General features: G+C 45.1%; 1 protein-coding gene across 6 annotated transcripts in view; it reads left to right on the top strand.

Moving 5' to 3' along the window:
* The window catches only part of LOC119979694, a 253384-nt gene that overhangs the window by 90999 nt on the left and 145339 nt on the right, over positions 1 to 17046 (top strand). For all 6 annotated transcript variants that reach the window (XM_038822283.1, XM_038822274.1, XM_038822266.1 and 3 more), the window contains 2 exons: positions 1391 to 2840; positions 15990 to 16072. In XM_038822283.1, the coding sequence (XP_038678211.1) occupies positions 1472 to 2840; positions 15990 to 16072 (1452 nt within the window). In that variant the 5' untranslated portion in view covers positions 1391 to 1471. The remainder of the gene's footprint in view (positions 1 to 1390; positions 2841 to 15989; positions 16073 to 17046) is intronic.

Raw genomic sequence — 17046 nt, 5'->3', positions numbered from 1 at the left:
AAGGTGGGGGGGGAGTATAAATGTAGGGAAGTCTTGCGACAACTATATAGGGTACTGGTGAAATTGTACTAAGGATACTGGGCACAATTCTCCCGCTGCGTTGCGCTCTCCCTTGAGCGCTGTGCGGCTGGTGAATGCCGGGAAAGCCCTCTTGCGGCCTTCCCGACAATCTTTGCGCCTTGCGAAATTCACCCAAGTCCCACGAGGCATTCAAATCTGAAATACGCCACAAGGGGCATTAGCAAATGGCGCACACCGAAGCTGGTTTTAAACCGGGAGGGCCAGGCAACCACCCTGCACTTACCCTGACCACCCAGGGGTCTCCGATGGCCCGGAATCCCCCCGGGTGCTGTTCCGCCTGGTCCACATTTGCATGGACCAGTGCTGAATGGCGCTGGCGGGAAACTTCCTGAAAACCGGCCACAAATTAACTTCAAACTTTTGGGGGAGAATCACACACACTCTGTACACTTTGGCCTCATTGAAGGAGGGATTTACTTGTATTTGAACCAATTCAGAGAAGGTTTACCAGGCTGATTCCACGGATGAAGGGATTATCTCATGAGGAAAGGTCACTGGAGTTGAAGAGAATGAAAGATGATCTTACTGAAACATTAAATTTTGAGTGGACTTTGGCAGGCTAGATGGTGGGAGGATGTCTCCCCTCATTCTAGATTTGTTTATTGTCACGTGCACCGAGGTACAGTGAAAAGTATTTCTCTGCGAGCAGCTCAAAAAGATAATTTAGTACATGAAAAGAAAAGAAAAAGAAAAGAAAATACATAATAGGGCAACAGAAGGTACACAATGTAAAACACAAGGTACACAACGTAAACACATGGGGGATCTAGAATTAGGGGGTACAGTTTAAGAAGCAGATGAGGGTCATTAGTCTTTGGAATTCTCTCCATAGAGAACAAAGGATGCTCAGTCATTGAATATATTCAAGGCTGAGAAAGATTTTTGATCGAAAAGGGAGTTAAGGATTTCCCTCAAAACAGTGCCTGCATTTCAATATCCATTCACATGGAAGGAGCTTTGCAATTTTCCTTCTTTCATGGCCCACTAATCTCAAACCGTTTACTGATGAAAAAAAAAGTAAAGTTCATAATGTAGATCTTTATTGTCCAACCCTCATAACCCTTGAAAAGGTGCTGGTGTGTTGCCTTCTTGAACTATTATAGTATGTGTGATGAAGCGGCTCCCACAATATTGCTAGGGAGGAAGTTCCAGAATTTTGGTCCAGCCTTGTTGAAGGAATAGCTGACATATGTCCAAAAGTGGGTTAGTTGTGACTTCGAGAGGAAATTGGAAATTATGGTGAATATTTTGTTGGGAATATTTTTTTTTCAACAGTAAAAACACTTGAATAAATGTGTTTCTTTTTTAGCTGCAATCACTTGACCGAAGAAGCACTTCTTATTTAAAAAAAAAGGCTGGTATTGGTTTGGCTGCCAGAGACCAATGAGAAATGACCGAAATAGAAAGCGGAAAGGCCAAAGGAAAGTTAAAGAAATTGTGCAAGAAAAGGCAACAAGAAAAAGAATTTTCAGTTGATGATGGATCCATTTCTTCTCCACAGTTGTCTGACATTGAATCTTCCTCCTCCAAATCTTATGTAATTGAATGGCTTTGTGCTCACCCATATCCTTCAACTCCACTTGCACTACACTCACCTCCTGAAGACCCGCCCTCATTCCATGATATCTACCATCACAACTTAGAGAAGGTTCCATCCATCAACTCTTCCAGCACATCTTTTATGGTGAACAGAAGGAGGTCAGAGTCTGTGGCAGAGATGTTCTGCCACATGAGCACATCGGGCATGGAGAAGAAGGAGGAGATGCTCTCATATGAGCAATTGGAGAAGGGAGAATGCAATCAGTCCCGGAACCCTGCTCAACCAGGCATCTCCTGCTTCATGACCTCAGAAGGGCAGGACTATCCCTGTGTCAGCCATCCCAATGGTCTTAATAACTATGCCCAAACTATTCGTTATTGCAACTGTGGACATTCAGAAGCCTGCAGACATGGGAAAAAATGTTTCCCATCAGCTGCCAACCCAGTAGGCTCTCCTGAGAAGTTGTCTAGTAAACCAGGGAGGAAAGAAAACAAGATCAGTTTTTATGAAGACCATGGTGACCAGGTGAAATTAGACTTGGAAAAAGGTGTTAAACTTGATAATGGAAACAATGGCAAAGGTGGTTTAGATGCTACAGGTGGTGTTAACCCCGAAGAAAGCCAATTGGCGAAAGGTGACACGTGGTCAACGGGTGCAGGGGAGCAGAGCAAAGAGACAACTGGGATGAAAATCAGTTCGGTCAATCACAAGGGGAAATCTCATCCGGATCAGAATTTGAAAACTCTGGGAATAACCGTTTCAGTGGGAGCCACAGAATACAGACAAAATACCGCAATGCCTGCTCCAGTGCCTTGTAAACTGCTGAATGTGACTCATCGAACTGCTAAGCATCAACAGCCTCCAGAAAACCAATTGAAGGAAACTTGCATGTTGATAAAGTGTCAGGGAACCAAAGCCAAAGTTGGAACTGCAACTGGGAAGGGACAATGCCTAAAAGGATCTGAGCAATCCAAGAAGCCTGACGCGTCGCCCAGTACCCAGGAGAGCAGGTTGGCCTCTTCAGAAAGATTGGACTTAGAAAAGTTGGACTTTCATGCAGTAGAACCTAAGAAAGAAGCAGGACTTGCTAATAATATTAAAGCTGGGGAAGATGTGCTTCAACTCTCAGGAGGGTTAGAGAAGCTGCTCACCCGTCAAAGGTCCCTGCAGGCCTCGGCTTTGGCAGAACATTTGGAAGGCGGTGAAGTTTCACGCTCAGGTATTTATACAGTTGAAATCTCTGGTGAAAACTCCATACTTGTGGTCAAATATTACAGTTTTTTGAAACAAAGTGATTAGCAGCAGGATTTAACACACCGAAAACTTCATTTCTAAAAATGTGACTAACAGAGAATCACAGAATCATTACGGCTCAGAAGGAGGCCATTTGGCCCATTGTGTCTGCACCAGCTCTCCAAATAAGCATGCCTTTTTGACATAGGCCTGTATATTGTTTCTACTCATGTCATCATCCAATGTTCTCTTGAATGCCTTGATTGCACCTGCCTCCACCACATTTCCAGGCAGGGCCTTCTTCTCTCCAAGGAGAACAGTCGCACCCTCTCTAATCTATCCTCATAACTGAAGTTTCTCATTCCTGGGCCAATTCTTGTAAATCTCTCTGCACCTTCTACAAAGCCTTCACATTCTTCCTATTGTATAGCACCCAGAACTGCACACAATATTCCAGCTGAGGTCAAAATAGTGTCTTGTATAAATTAAGTTTAGCCTCCTTGCTCTTGTACTGTATACCCCTCTTAATAAAGTCCAGGATACTGTATTCTTTTTTTTAACAAATAATTTAATTGAGGTATTTTAGGCATATAGAAAAAGTGACATTGTACAGTACAAAAAAAAGAAGTCAAGACACAAATTACAAATTAAACATAGTGCAAACCACGGCTCTGTTCACGCACGGACCTGCCTCAATATCCCCCTTCTCTACTCTACTTTACCTTTGCCCCCCCCCCCTGCTGACACTTACTCCTCTGCGAAGAAGTCAATAAATGGCTGCCACCTTCGGGCGAACCCTAGTAACGAACCTCTCAATGTGAACTTGACTTTCTCTAGGCCAAGAAAGCTCGCCATGTCCGATAGCCATACCTCAGCCCTCGGGGGCTTTGAGTCCCTCCATGCTAACAGTATTCGTCGCCGGGCTACCAGGGAAGCAAAGGCCAAAACGCCGACCTCTCTCTCTTCCTGGACTCCCGGGTCCTCCGAAACCCCAAAGATTGCCACCTCCGGGCTCATTACCACCCCAGTTTTCAACACCCGGGACATGACATCTGTGAATCCCTGCCAATACCCCCTGAGTTTAGGGCACGACCAGAACATGTGTACATGGTTAGCCGGCCCTCCGGCACATCTAGCACACTTGTCCTCCAGCCCGAAGAATCTGCTCATCTGGGGCACCGTCATGTGGGCCCGGTGCACAACCTTAAACTGGATCGGCCTGAGCCTGGCGCATGTTGCGGTTGTGTTTACTCTGCTCAGGGCTTCTGCCCAAATACCGTCCTCCAGCTCCCTCCCCCCGAGCTCCTCCTCCCACTTAAGCTTCAGGTCCTCGGTCTGCTTATCCTCAGCTCCCATTAGTTCCTTGTAGACGTCTGAAACTCTGAGGATGCCGTATTCCTTATTAACTGCTCTTCCCACCTGTCCTGCCGCTTCAATTACCTATGCACATAGGCACCCAGATCTCTCTGCTCTTGAACCCTTTAAGAATTTAAGCCTTTATTTTATATTGTTTGTATTGTTCTTCCTACCAAACTGCATCACCTCACACTTCTCTACATTGAAAACCACCTGCTACCCTATTGCCAACTCCATAAATGTTTCTATGTCCGTTTGAAATGCTATACCTCACTCCTCACACTTTACAATGCTTCCGACATTCAAATCGTACACAAACTTTGAAATTGTCCTTCGCACAGCAAGATCTATATTATTAATTTATAAAAGGAAAAGCATGGGTCCCAATACCGACCCTTGGGGAACACCACTACAAACCTTCCTCCAGCCTGAAAAATATTGATTGCCCGTTATTCCTATTATTCAGCCAATTTTCTATTCATGTTGCTACTGTCCCTTTAATTCCATGTGCTCTAACTTTTCTCAAAGGTCTGGTGTGTGGCATTGTATCAAATGCCTTCTGAAAGTCTATGTACACCACATCAACAGCATTACCCTCATCGATCCTTTCTGTTACCTCCTCAGAAAACCCCAGCATTAAACATGATTTTTCCTTCAGAAATTCATGCTGGCTCTTCCGAATCAACCCTTTTTTTCCATGTGAATACTAATTCTATCCCGAATAATTGTTTCTCAAAACCTGTCGACTATTGATGTTAAACTGACTGGCCTTAATTGCTGGGGCTATTCTTACAACCTTTTTTGAACAAGGGCTTAACATTTGAAATTCTCCAGTCCTCGAGCACCTCCCCTCAGTCCAGAGATGACTGAAAGATTGTGGCCAATTTATGTATAATCTAAATCCCAGGGAACTAAAGGTGGTGGCCATGGCAATAGTGGATGCGTTGGTGAAGAATCCGCACCATCTTCAAGGAACGGACCCTGGAGGTGACAGGGGTAGCCGAGGGCAGAGTGATCACCAACGCAGAGGTTGGCAGAAGCTGCAGAGGTGAGGAAACACCAGAGGACCTGTCAAACATGAGTTGTCATTACCTTACTGACTGACCCATCCATCCCACTGACCACATGACCATTTTCCCATAGGTCCTCCAACTGACGGTGCTGGCCTGTGCTGGGTGGCACCCTCTCCAGCCTCCCAGGAGAACAACTCGGAGGAGTCCTCCGAGGAAGACACAATCGATGTGCCACAGCTGGCATCGCCATCCTCCGCCAGCGCAATTAAATGCACCTTGGTGGGAAACATTTGTCAGGATTCTGGGGCACAATCTGGTGAATACCACACAGCTGCTGATGAACATAAGGTGGAGGCAGGAGCTGTATGTTCAGGGAGTGGAACCCCTTCCTGTTAATGTAGGGCACTCCCAGATGGCCCAGTGAGTGCAAGGCGACATACGTGCAGTATATCAGCCCTTGGACCTGGGACATTCTGACGACAGCGGAGAATCCTGCTACCCCAGCATCCTGTTGGGCCTGGTCCATGTCAAAGTTTAGATAGTTTCCGCCTAGGCAACAGGGCAACCTTGACCTGTCAGATGCACCTATGGGCTGTGGCCTGCGAGATGCCACACAGGTCCCTGTTCAAGCCCTGGAAGGATCCTTAGATGCGAAGGGCTGCAGCGACCCTGACGACCACCAGGAGCGGGTTTCCTCCTCCTCTACATGGTGCCAAGTCCGCGAGGACATGTCACAGGTGCTGCATTGTCTGCTTGTTGAGGCGGAGCCTCCTGCAACATGCACTGTCTGTCATCTATTCAAACGACCAATGACGCCTGTACACCCTGAGTCATTGAGGGCCTCTTCCTCTGGGTCCTTCCCTGGCCTGGGGTGGCTGGGTCCCCAGCTTGTGGGGCGGGGTCCGACACATGGTCTGCTGTATTGAGCATCTGCAAACACTGCTGCTACCACCGTCTCCAGCGTCTGGTCGCCCGGCCTATCAGCAGCACCATTTGGGCACATTCTGCGGGTTCCAAAATACCATCCATAGCGTTCAAGATCTGTAAGGAATTGGGAGAAAGTGTTAGACTGACAAACCGCGGTGGCTCCCACCATGGGACCCTCCATTCCCCTATTGATCCCCCCCTCCCCCACACCCAGAATGCCCTGCCCACACATTCCCGGCCGTAGTTGGTCCCCTTCACCAGACCCCAGACCCTGTACCCAGGACGTCTGCTCATAACATCACCTGAACTAGGCGCTGGTCCCTTCCCCGTGGCACTTACCCATCCTCCAGCCGTGGTCACATCCGCGGTGCTGAGTCCCATCTCTTGGGTGTTCGGATCTTGGCTGCTGCGTGTGTGGTGTTGGCTCCCGCAGTATACTGGCACAGTGTTCAAGCATCGTGGTCTGATTGGAATGCTTGGCAATAACTCCCACATGCTACATGGCCCGCCCACCCACAGGAATCCACTATGGCTGTGTGAAGTGCTCACTTAACCATGATTGCCAATTCCCCTGATGCAATAGCATTTCGTCACACAGCCAGAGGCCTCGGCACTCGGTGGGGGTTATGGGTGGTTAGTTGGGCCAACGGGCAGGGACAAGGGTTGCCCCTGGAATGGGTACACGTGATCCAGGGGTTGGCATGGTGGTGCCATGCAAGGTTTCGCCCCCCCCCCCCCCCCACACTACCTCCCCCACCCTCCCATGGTGGCCCACCTCTGTGGCGGATTCCCTCCCCCCCTTTCTCAACTGGGGGTCCCTCCTAAGCCGAGGGTGGAGTACTAATCGGCGCCAGAATGGCTGTTGGCTGGGGAGGACGATGAATGACAGGAAGCCATTGGATATGGAGGTGCTCCCGTTACGTGTATGGAACTGGGCCTTAAGTGGTGATAATTGGTTTCTCACCAAACAACGAGATCTCGGTTTTGCCTACGGGAGTGTGACGGTTGCATCGCAAACTGTTTGGCGCCTGGTGTAGCTCTCGCTTTCAGCCTCTCCCACTATTCACCTGCCTCGTTTTGCTCATGCAATTTTGATGTCCTTATCTAAGAAAAGGCATGCTTACCATTGAGAAAGGACTGCGAGGCTTCAACATGCCGATTCCTGAGATGGCAGGATTTTTGTATGAGGAGAGATTGGGTTGACTGGGCCCATATTCACTGGAATTTAGACGAGGGGATTTGATTAAATGTATAAACTTCTAAAAAGGCTGAACAGACTGGAAGCAGGGATATGGGGCTGGATTCTCCACTGGCTGCTGCCAGTAGCAGAGTTACCAATGTGGTGGAGAATGCAGAGTTGGGAAAAAACTGGATCAGCGTCCGTTTCCAATGCTCAGGTCCTCTGCTGGCGGCGGCATCGAGGTTTATGCCCCGTTACAGCAGGAACAAGCAAATGGGTCAAAATGACCTATTTACATCCTATTAACAGGCTGGACACCAGACTCTCCATTCCTTCATGATTCTCCAACGCTTTGGGCCAGGATTCGCATGTGCGTGGATTTGGATAAGTATTTGCCAGCATGGTCCTGACGCAGTGGACCTTGCAGTCGGCCATAGTGACAAGTCTTTAAGGTAGGTGGCCCCAAAGTCCACCGGAGGGCGCCCTTCCTCCCTCCCCACAATGCAAATCCTGCCCAGCCCACCCCTCAGACACCCCATCAGAGACCCCCACCAAAGACCCTCCACCAAAGACCCCATCAGAGAACCGCACCAGAGACCCCCAATAGAAACACCCATCAGAGCCCCCATCAGAAACCCCCACCAGATACCACCTTCAGAGAACTCCATCAAGGACTCCCCCACCAGTGTCCCCCATTAGAGACCCCCCCAAAGACCCACAATAACAGGGAACCTCCATACCAGAGAACCCCCTGGAACAGATAACCTCCATAGCAGAAGACCCCATAGCAGGGAACGCCCCATATCAGAGAACCCCCATAACAAGGAACCTCCCATAGCAGAGAACCCCCTTCCCATAGCATAAAACCCCACCACCATCAGTCACACTGCCTGGAAGCTAACAAGCAGTCCAGGCACACATATTTAAAAAATCACTCATCTGTGTCTTAGACCTGCTGCCTCAGACAGATGTCTAGAAGGCAGCAGCTGTAATTTAATAAAAAGCCAAAACCACATCACAAGGCTTTACATCCCCTCAGATCCTTCGATCTGCAAAGCTTCTTTCACTTCAAAGAGAAATAGCTTTTAGTAGCCTGTAATTGACAACTTCCAGGCAGCCAGATGTTTGATTATTGTCATTTTTCTTCATGGTGCAAGTCGGTGCAGGCTTGATGGACTGAATGGCTTCCTTCCGCAGTGTAGGAATGTTATGATTCTTCTGCGTGAATAGATTTCAAGTAGCCTGCTGTGAAACTAACCATACTGTTTATAAACATCGAGGAGTTAAGTGCTTTCACATCCTCTTTGTCTCAGCAGAAAGCACTTAACTGCTTTTGATGTGGTCATGAGCTGTCAATTATAGCTAGATGTAAAATAAAATCAGGAGCGTGATGAAAAATGGTTTTTCAATAGGCTATTGCCTCCTTTGCACTATTGCCCCAAATAAAATTTCACCCAATTATCTTGAAAATTAGCTGTAGGTTTTCCTTGAAGCCTACAATATCATGGATATCCTTTCCTCCAGAAACTAGATTAAAAATACATTTTCATGAAAAGAGTGCCATTTTATAAGAACTGCATGTATTACTTTGGATTAAAGGTCCTTCATAGCAATAGGAGAAGACCATTAAATCCCTTAAGCCTGTTCTTCCATTTAATTAGATTGTGGTTGAAATGTATCTTAAATTGATCTGCCTGTCCCATAACCCCACACCTTTGACTAATATAAGTCGAAAAACATCAGTTTTGAAAATTTCTATTGACACCCAGTCTCAGCAACATCTTGGGCTGAGAATTCCAGATTTCTCCTATCCTTTGTCTGAACAAATGCTTCTTCACATCACCCATGAACCACTTTAATTTATGCCTCTTTGATCTAGATTCCTCCACCCAAGGAAATAGTTTCACTCCACCATATTAAATCCTTCAATCATCCTCAACCCCCTCAATTATGTCCCATGGTAGCAGGTACAGAAGTTATTCGCAAGAATGATTCCAGGGATAAACAACTGCAGCTATGAAGATAGAATAGAGTCATAGATGTTTACAGCATTGAAAAGGCCCTTTAGCCCAGCCTGTCCATGCCGCCCAGTTTCTATCACTAAGCTAGTCCCACTTGCCCGCATTTGGCCCATCTCCCTCTATACCCACCCTGCCCATGTAACTGACTAACGGTTTTTTAAAGGAAAAAATTTAACCCGCCTCTACCACTGCCTCTGGCAGCTCATTCCAGATGCTCACCACTCTCTGTGTAAAGAAATTTCCCCTCTGGTCTCTTTTGCAACTCTCCCCTCTCACCTTAAATCTGTGCCCTCTAGTTCTAGGCTCCTCTACCTTTGGGAAAAGATGTTGACTATCCACCTAATGTTTTCCCCTCATTATTTTATAGACCGCTACAAGATCACTCCGAAGCCTCCTACGCTCCAGGGAAAAAAGTCCCAGCCTATCCAGCCTCTCCTTATAGCTCAGACCATCAAGTCCTAGTAGCATCCTTGTAAATCTCTTCTGCAGTCTTTCTAGTTAGACAATATTCTTCCTATAATAGGGTGACCAGAACTGAACACAGTATTCCATGTGTGGTATTACTAATGTCTTGTACAACTTCAACAAGACGTCCCAACTCATTATAATGATAATAATCTTTATTAGTGTCACAAGTAGGCTTACGCTAACACTGCAATGAAGTTACTGTGAAAAGCCCCTAGTCGCCACATTCCGGCGCTTGTTTGGGTACAAGGAGGGAGAATTTAGAATGTCCAAATTACCAAACAAGCACGTCTTTTGGGACTTGTGGGAGGAAACCGGAGCACCCAGAGGAAACCCACGCAGACACGGGGAGAACGTGCACACTCCGGACATCCAGCGATCCAAGCCAGGAATCGAACTTTGGTCCCTGGTGTTGTGAAGCAACAGTGCTAACCACTGTGCCTCCATGCCACCCACTCCAGAGAATGGGAACACAGATCCCATCTTGGTAGATTGAGATTTTGGGATGAATCTTCCTCTGGGTACAGCAAAGAAATATCTATTTCCACAGATCACAAATATCTCCTATATGCCCTCATGTATATGCTCATGCCCCTAAAAGCCCACATGCCACTCATGCCCCCCATGCCCCTATGTCCCCAACGTATCATCTATAACCAAACAGTAAATATGCACTATGTTCCATCAAATATTAATGGAAAATATTTTGCATTCATTAAACATAAACCTCTCGCTATCTAACAAAAGCCTCCAAATCATTCAGAGAAAATCATGCAATCTGGCATTTGAAAAAAAAACTTGTTAAACTTGCAATCCTATTAGCTTATGTCAGCAAACCAGAGACTTGCAACTTCTTGAGATTCATTGATCGCAGGTGAACAAAACACCCACTGTGCTGAAACCCATGAGCATTTGAAACTCAGTGAAATAAAATGAAATGAAAATCGCTTATTGTCACAAGTTGGCTTCAAATGACGTTACTGTGAAAAGCCCCTAGTCGCCGCATTCCGGCGCCTGTTCGGGGAGGCTGGTACGGGAATTGAATTGAACCTTGCTGCTGGCCTGTCTTGGTCTGCTTTAAAAGCCAGCGATTTAGCCCAGTGTGCTAAACCAGCCCCTCGAAGCATTGATAATAGCCACAACTCTCCAAACAATAGACTGTTCTCTGGGAAGGAAAGAAATGGTGCTCATTTCAATTTCAAAGCAGAATGTTTGTTAATCAATGTAGGGAGACAGATAGTTATATATTTTTTCAATTGCTCAAACCAGACTTTTTAATAATCAGTCACAACCCTTTAAATCACAATAGAAAGATGACAGCACTGTCTGACAGGACAATTTAATACATTTTTCATTTTTCCATGGGAAAACTGAAATGCATGTGGACAAATACAGAGGTTGGCCAATGTTATCATTTAGCTTACCATTAAAGGACAGATCTCTAAGTTGACTCACTACTTTGAAAACATTACGATACAGCACTTCATAGTGACATTTGAGACTGTGAAAACATTTACACTTGCTTACTTTTTGGAATGTTCCCCATTCCTTAAAACCCCACAGCACCAGGCTGCAGGAAATCCAACTTCAGAGGGGCCAGGTGGATGTTTTACACACTAGGCATTCATGCTCTACAGAAACACAAGAAGAAAATAATGCAACTTTGGGAGTGTGGAGGAAATCAAATTTCCTCCCAAACAAAAAGCTTCAATTTTATCCATAAGATGGTTAGCAAGAGTTGGGAAAATTCCCATGTGGCCTGTATGAATCAGGGAATGCCAGGAAATATGGAATTTTTAATGTATGATGGGGGAGGAGGGGGCAGGTGCACCTCCTAATGCCTTACAGGTCCCATACAAAGTTGTTCCCCATCCACTCCGTATGGCCGCTCATTGCCCCAATTCCAAGATATGCCTTCCACAAACACCCTTTGGCTCTAATGTCCTCCATGTCAAGCTATGGAATTTCCATGCCAATTCACCCACTATACAATATATTGAACCAGTAAACCCTATGGTGGCATTAGAGTGAGTAAATCAAGTATTAAAATCAATCATTCATTGATAGCTCTGCATTCTCGTGAAACAAAATTCTTTTTTATTGCATGACAATGAAAGTGTCAATCAACCAGCCACTTTAAAATATCAATAGCTGAAACTGTAAGCACTTGAAATTGTCTTATCTTATGCAAATAAAATGTGTGGAATTGACTGAAAGATCAGAAAGCATAGAGTTGTCAGATCAGGAACTATTTTCCCTTGGGCTCAGCTGTTTCATGTCAATATTGGATGTCTGGGCTCTCAGCAAAGAATACTGAGGCTTGGCTGAGTGCCCAGAAATCCATTACATGACTGAAAAATCTGAGTACCAGGGAAAATATTGCTTGATTAACAGCTATGTTCTCCGATCTCTTCTGCAATTTTCACAATCTTTACTTACAAAGACAAAGAGGTTTGAAGCACTTGCAGTTTCAGCAGTTGATACTTCAAACAAATTTCTATTTTTTAAAAACTTTTTCTTACAAATCATATTGTCACTATATGTCACTACATTGTCACTGCCCCACGCCATTGGGAAACCCCCAGGCTGCCGGAAAAAGGGAGCATCCCGTCGGAGGAGAATCTAGCCCATAATTTTGAAATTTTCAATTGACCTTTTTCTTGAACTGTTTTTTTCGGGGAAGAGAGTTCCAGATTTCCACTCTCTTTGATGTGAAGATGTTTTTTCGAACACCAGAACTGAGTGACATTGTTCTTATTTTAAGATTATGATTCTTCTTGTTCTGGACGGAGATGATTAATACGGCGATCAGATTTGTGCACAAAGAGAAAGTACTAAATACTTTAACTGCAATGTCTCAAAGAGGAAAATTATCTTCAATTGGGAGAAACGATGGCTTGTGGAGTCATTATATTTTCACAAAGTATTGATTCTGATAATAAGAACATAAGAAATAGGAGCAGGAGTAGGCCATCTAGCCCTCAAGCCCACCTGGCCCTTCGAGCCTGCTCCGCCATTCAATGAGATCATGGCTGATCTTTTGTGGACTCAGCTCCACTTTCCCACCCGAACACCATAACCCTTTATTCCTTTATTCTTTAAAAAAACTATCTATCTTTATCTTAAAAACATTTAAGGAAGGAGCCTCAACTGCTTCATTGGGCAGGGAATTCCATAGATTCACAACCCTTAGGGTGAAGAAGTTCCTCCTAAGCTCAGTCCTAAATCTACTTCCCCGTTACATTGAGGCTATGCCCCCTAGTTCTGTTTTTACCCGCCAGTGGAAACAACCTGCCCGCATCTATCCGATCTACTCCCTTCATAATTTTATATATTTCTATAAGATCCCCCCTCATCCTTCTAAATTTCAAAGAGTACAGTCCCAGTCTACTCAACCTCTCCTTGTAATCCAACCCCTTCAGCTCTGGGATTAACCTAGTGAATCTCCTCTGCACACCCTCCAGTGCCAGTACGTCCTTTCTCAGGAAAGGAGACCAAAACTGAACACAATACTCCAGGTGTGGCCTCACTAACACCTTATGCAATTGCAACATAACCTCCATAGTCTTAAACTCCATCCCTCAAGCAATGAAGGACAAAACTCCATTCGCCTTCTTAATCACCTGTTGCACCTGTAAACCGACTTTTTACCACTCATGCACTAGCACACCCAGGTCTCTCTGCACAGCAACATGTTTTAATATTTTATCATTTAAATAATAATCCCTTTTGCTGTTATTCCTACCAAAATGGATGACCTCACATTTGTCAACATTGTATTCCATCTGCCAGACCCTAGTCCATTCACTTAACCTATCCAAATCCCTCTGCAGACCTCCAGTATCCTCTGCACTTTTTGCTTTACCACTCATCTTAGTGTTGTCTCTAAACTTGGACACATTGCACTTGGTCCCCAACTCCAAATCATCTATGTAAATTGTGAACAATTGAGGGACACCACTTGTTACTGATTGCCAACCAGAGAAACACCCATTAATCCACATTCTTTGCTTTCTATGAATTAACACCATGCATCTTTATCCGATGCAGCAACCTGTTGTGTGGCACCTTGTCAAAAGCTTTCTGGAAATCCAGATATATCACGTCATTTGGCTCCCCGTTATCTACCGCACTGGTAATGTCCTCAAAATATTCCACTAAATTTGTTAATCATGACCTGCCCTTTATGAACCCATGCTGCGTCTGTCCAATGGGACAATTTCCATCTAGATGCCTTGCTATTTATTCTTGGATGATAGATTCCAGCATCTTCCCTACTACCGAAGTTAAGCTAACTGGCTTATAATTACCCGCTTTCCGCCTACCTCTTTTTTTAAACAGTGGTGTCATGTTTGCTAATTTCCAATCCGCCGGGACCACCCCAGAGTCTAGTGAATTTTGGTAAATTATCACGCGTGTATTTGCAATTTCCCTAGCCATCTCTTTTAGCAGTCTGGGATGCATTCCATCAGGGCCAGGAGACTTGTCTACCTTTAGCCCCATTAGCTTGCCCATCACTACCTCCTTAGTGATAACAATCGTTTCAAAGTCCTCACCTGTCATAGCCTCATTTCTATCACTCACTGACATGTTATTTGTGTCTTCCACTGTGAAGACCGACCCAAAAAACCTGTTCAGTTCTTCAGCCATTTCCTAATCTCCCATTATTAAATCTCCCTTCTCATCCTCTAAAGGACCAATATTTACCTTAGCCACTTTTTTTTGTTTTATATATTTCTAGAGACTTTTACTATCTGTTTTCATATTCGGAGCAAGTTTACTCATTCATCTTATCTATCCTAATGTTAGAGGTGAAAATATTCACACGAAGGCCTGAGTATAAGTAAAAAAAAAGCAGTTTAATATGTCAGAATTCTTGGAAAAAAGGCCTGAGGCTCCGCAGCCTATTGACAGCACCCTTTCTCACTGGAGCTAAGGCTCACATGGGTTAATATACAGATTCAAGGGGCGGAATTAGATGCGTTCTTACTTACATACAATCAATCAACTATATTTGAGTCACACTTCATTACATGCAGTCAATTAATTTTCTTAGCATCCCAGTTATCATATATATGGTTCAAGTGCGTATTGTCTTACCCACCCCTAACTTCATGCTAAAGTCACTCATGACTAACATAATGATGTCCTGTCTGCAGCTGGTGTGCTTGGGCTTATCGAGGACACATAGAATTTCTTGTTCTGTGAAGCTGTTGCCTGGTTCTAATGAGGTAGTTTACACAGTTTGTAACTTATTGTTCAGGAACGTGGCTAGTTCAGCTATTTTGTGTCTTTAGTATTAACACGCATTGCGTATACACTATCTATTTTGACAAATTGCTTCTTCTAAACAGGCATCTAAGCCAATGAGTACCTTTTGTCTCATCAGAACAATTCAGAAGTAATATGGGAGCACAAATGTAGTTACAGGGCCATCTATAATTTATATCATAGTCCAGTATCAGAAAATGCCCTCCAACACTGATATTCCTACTCTGACTAGCTCGTGGCACTTGTAGCAATCCTGAGATTACAACATTTGAGGTTCTACTTTTTAGTTTAATTCCTAACTCCCTGAATTCAACTTGTTGGACCTCATCCCATTTTTTACCTATATTGTTGGTGCCTATACGCTGTCCCGTCTCCCCCCCCCCCCCCCCCCCCCCCCCCCCCCCCCTCACACACACACACACCCACACACACTCCAGAATGTCCTGCAGCCACTCGGAGACATCCTTGACCCTTGCACCAGGGAGGCAACATATTATCCTGGAGTCCCAATTGCGTTCGCAGAACAGCCTGTCTACTCCCCTATCACTATAGCCCTGCCATTCTTCTTCCTGCACATTAGAGCCAGCCATGGTGCCATGAACCTGGCTGCTGCTGCCTTGTTCTGGTGAGCCATCTCCCTGAACAGTATCCAAATATCTGTTTTGCAGGGAGATGACTGCAGGTGAAATCTGCACTGCCTTCCTACTCTTGCTCTGTCTTTTGGTCACCCATTTTCTATCTCCCTCAGTAATTTTCACCTGCGGCATGACCAACTCAGCGAACATGATATCGCGGATGCTATAAAGTGAGTTCACCCGCAGCTCCAGAGCCGTCAAACTAAAGGAAAATGTATATCAGACCACCCATTAAACATAGTGGATACTTTTATATTTATTGTGCAGGAAGTGGGAGCCAGGACGTTGGAGAGGAAGACTTGGAGAATCGGAAACTAAACAAAAGACTTGACTCATCAGAAGTTGACAAGGTGACTGACTTTCGAATGGAACTGTGGTGAAATAGTAAGAGGATTACACTATGCTGCCGGTGAACCTCAAAGGGGCTAAAGGCAATGTTTTTGGTCATTTGCCTTTGTAAAATCATACAGTACAGAAAGGGAACATTTGGACAATGGTGTCTTTTGTGAGGGTCACGAAGAATCCACCACAAGTTTGTATAGTGAAACAGAAAGTAACTTTATATACAACAATATGTACAAAGTTCCCTCTCTAGCTGGTACCACACTGGCCATCTCTATTCGTACAACTGCACTGCTAATGATTGCCCGCCCTGCCCCTCATTGGCGGATCTCACATTCCCAAGGATCATGGGACAGCTAAATGTCCCCAGTCAACAGGATCTGGGCAGGTTATAACAGTGTCTATGTCAATTCTTTGAATTACTCTCATCTCCCCACCTCTATATTCATAATTCCATAATTGTTTCTTTTTCAATTTCCTACTGAACGTTGCTATTTAATTTGCTTCAACCACCCATTCAAGCCATGCATTTCCAATATAACAATTAAGACTGCCTATTTCCACCAGACTGCTATTATTTGACTTGGTCTCTGTCTCAGCATCTGCTGCTGAACCCTCATTCACTCTTTGATTTCTCCAACACACTCCTGGCTTATCTTTCATATTGGACCCACGGTAAATTTGAGGTAATCCAAAACTCTTCTGCCTGTGTCCAATACTGCACAAAGTCCTGTTCATCCACTACACTCACCTACATTGTCCCCCGGATAAGCAACGTCTTGATTTTTAAACTTTTATATTAATTTTCAAACCATTCCCTAGCATCGCTTCACTCTGGGCGCAATTCTCCCGAAGGGAGACAAAGTGCCGACGCCGGAGTGAAAACCGGAGTGAAAACCGGAGTGTTTCACTCGGGCGTCGGAGGCCGCTCTTCGCCCCCTATTCTCCCACCCCCTGAGGGCTAGGAGCGACGCCGTGTCAA

The sequence above is a fragment of the Scyliorhinus canicula genome, chromosome 2 (assembly GCF_902713615.1).
Source record: "Scyliorhinus canicula chromosome 2, sScyCan1.1, whole genome shotgun sequence".
Taxonomy (NCBI): domain Eukaryota; kingdom Metazoa; phylum Chordata; class Chondrichthyes; order Carcharhiniformes; family Scyliorhinidae; genus Scyliorhinus; species Scyliorhinus canicula.
Note: the sequence above shows the minus strand (reverse complement) of the source record. Positions and strands in the feature narration are given on the sequence as shown.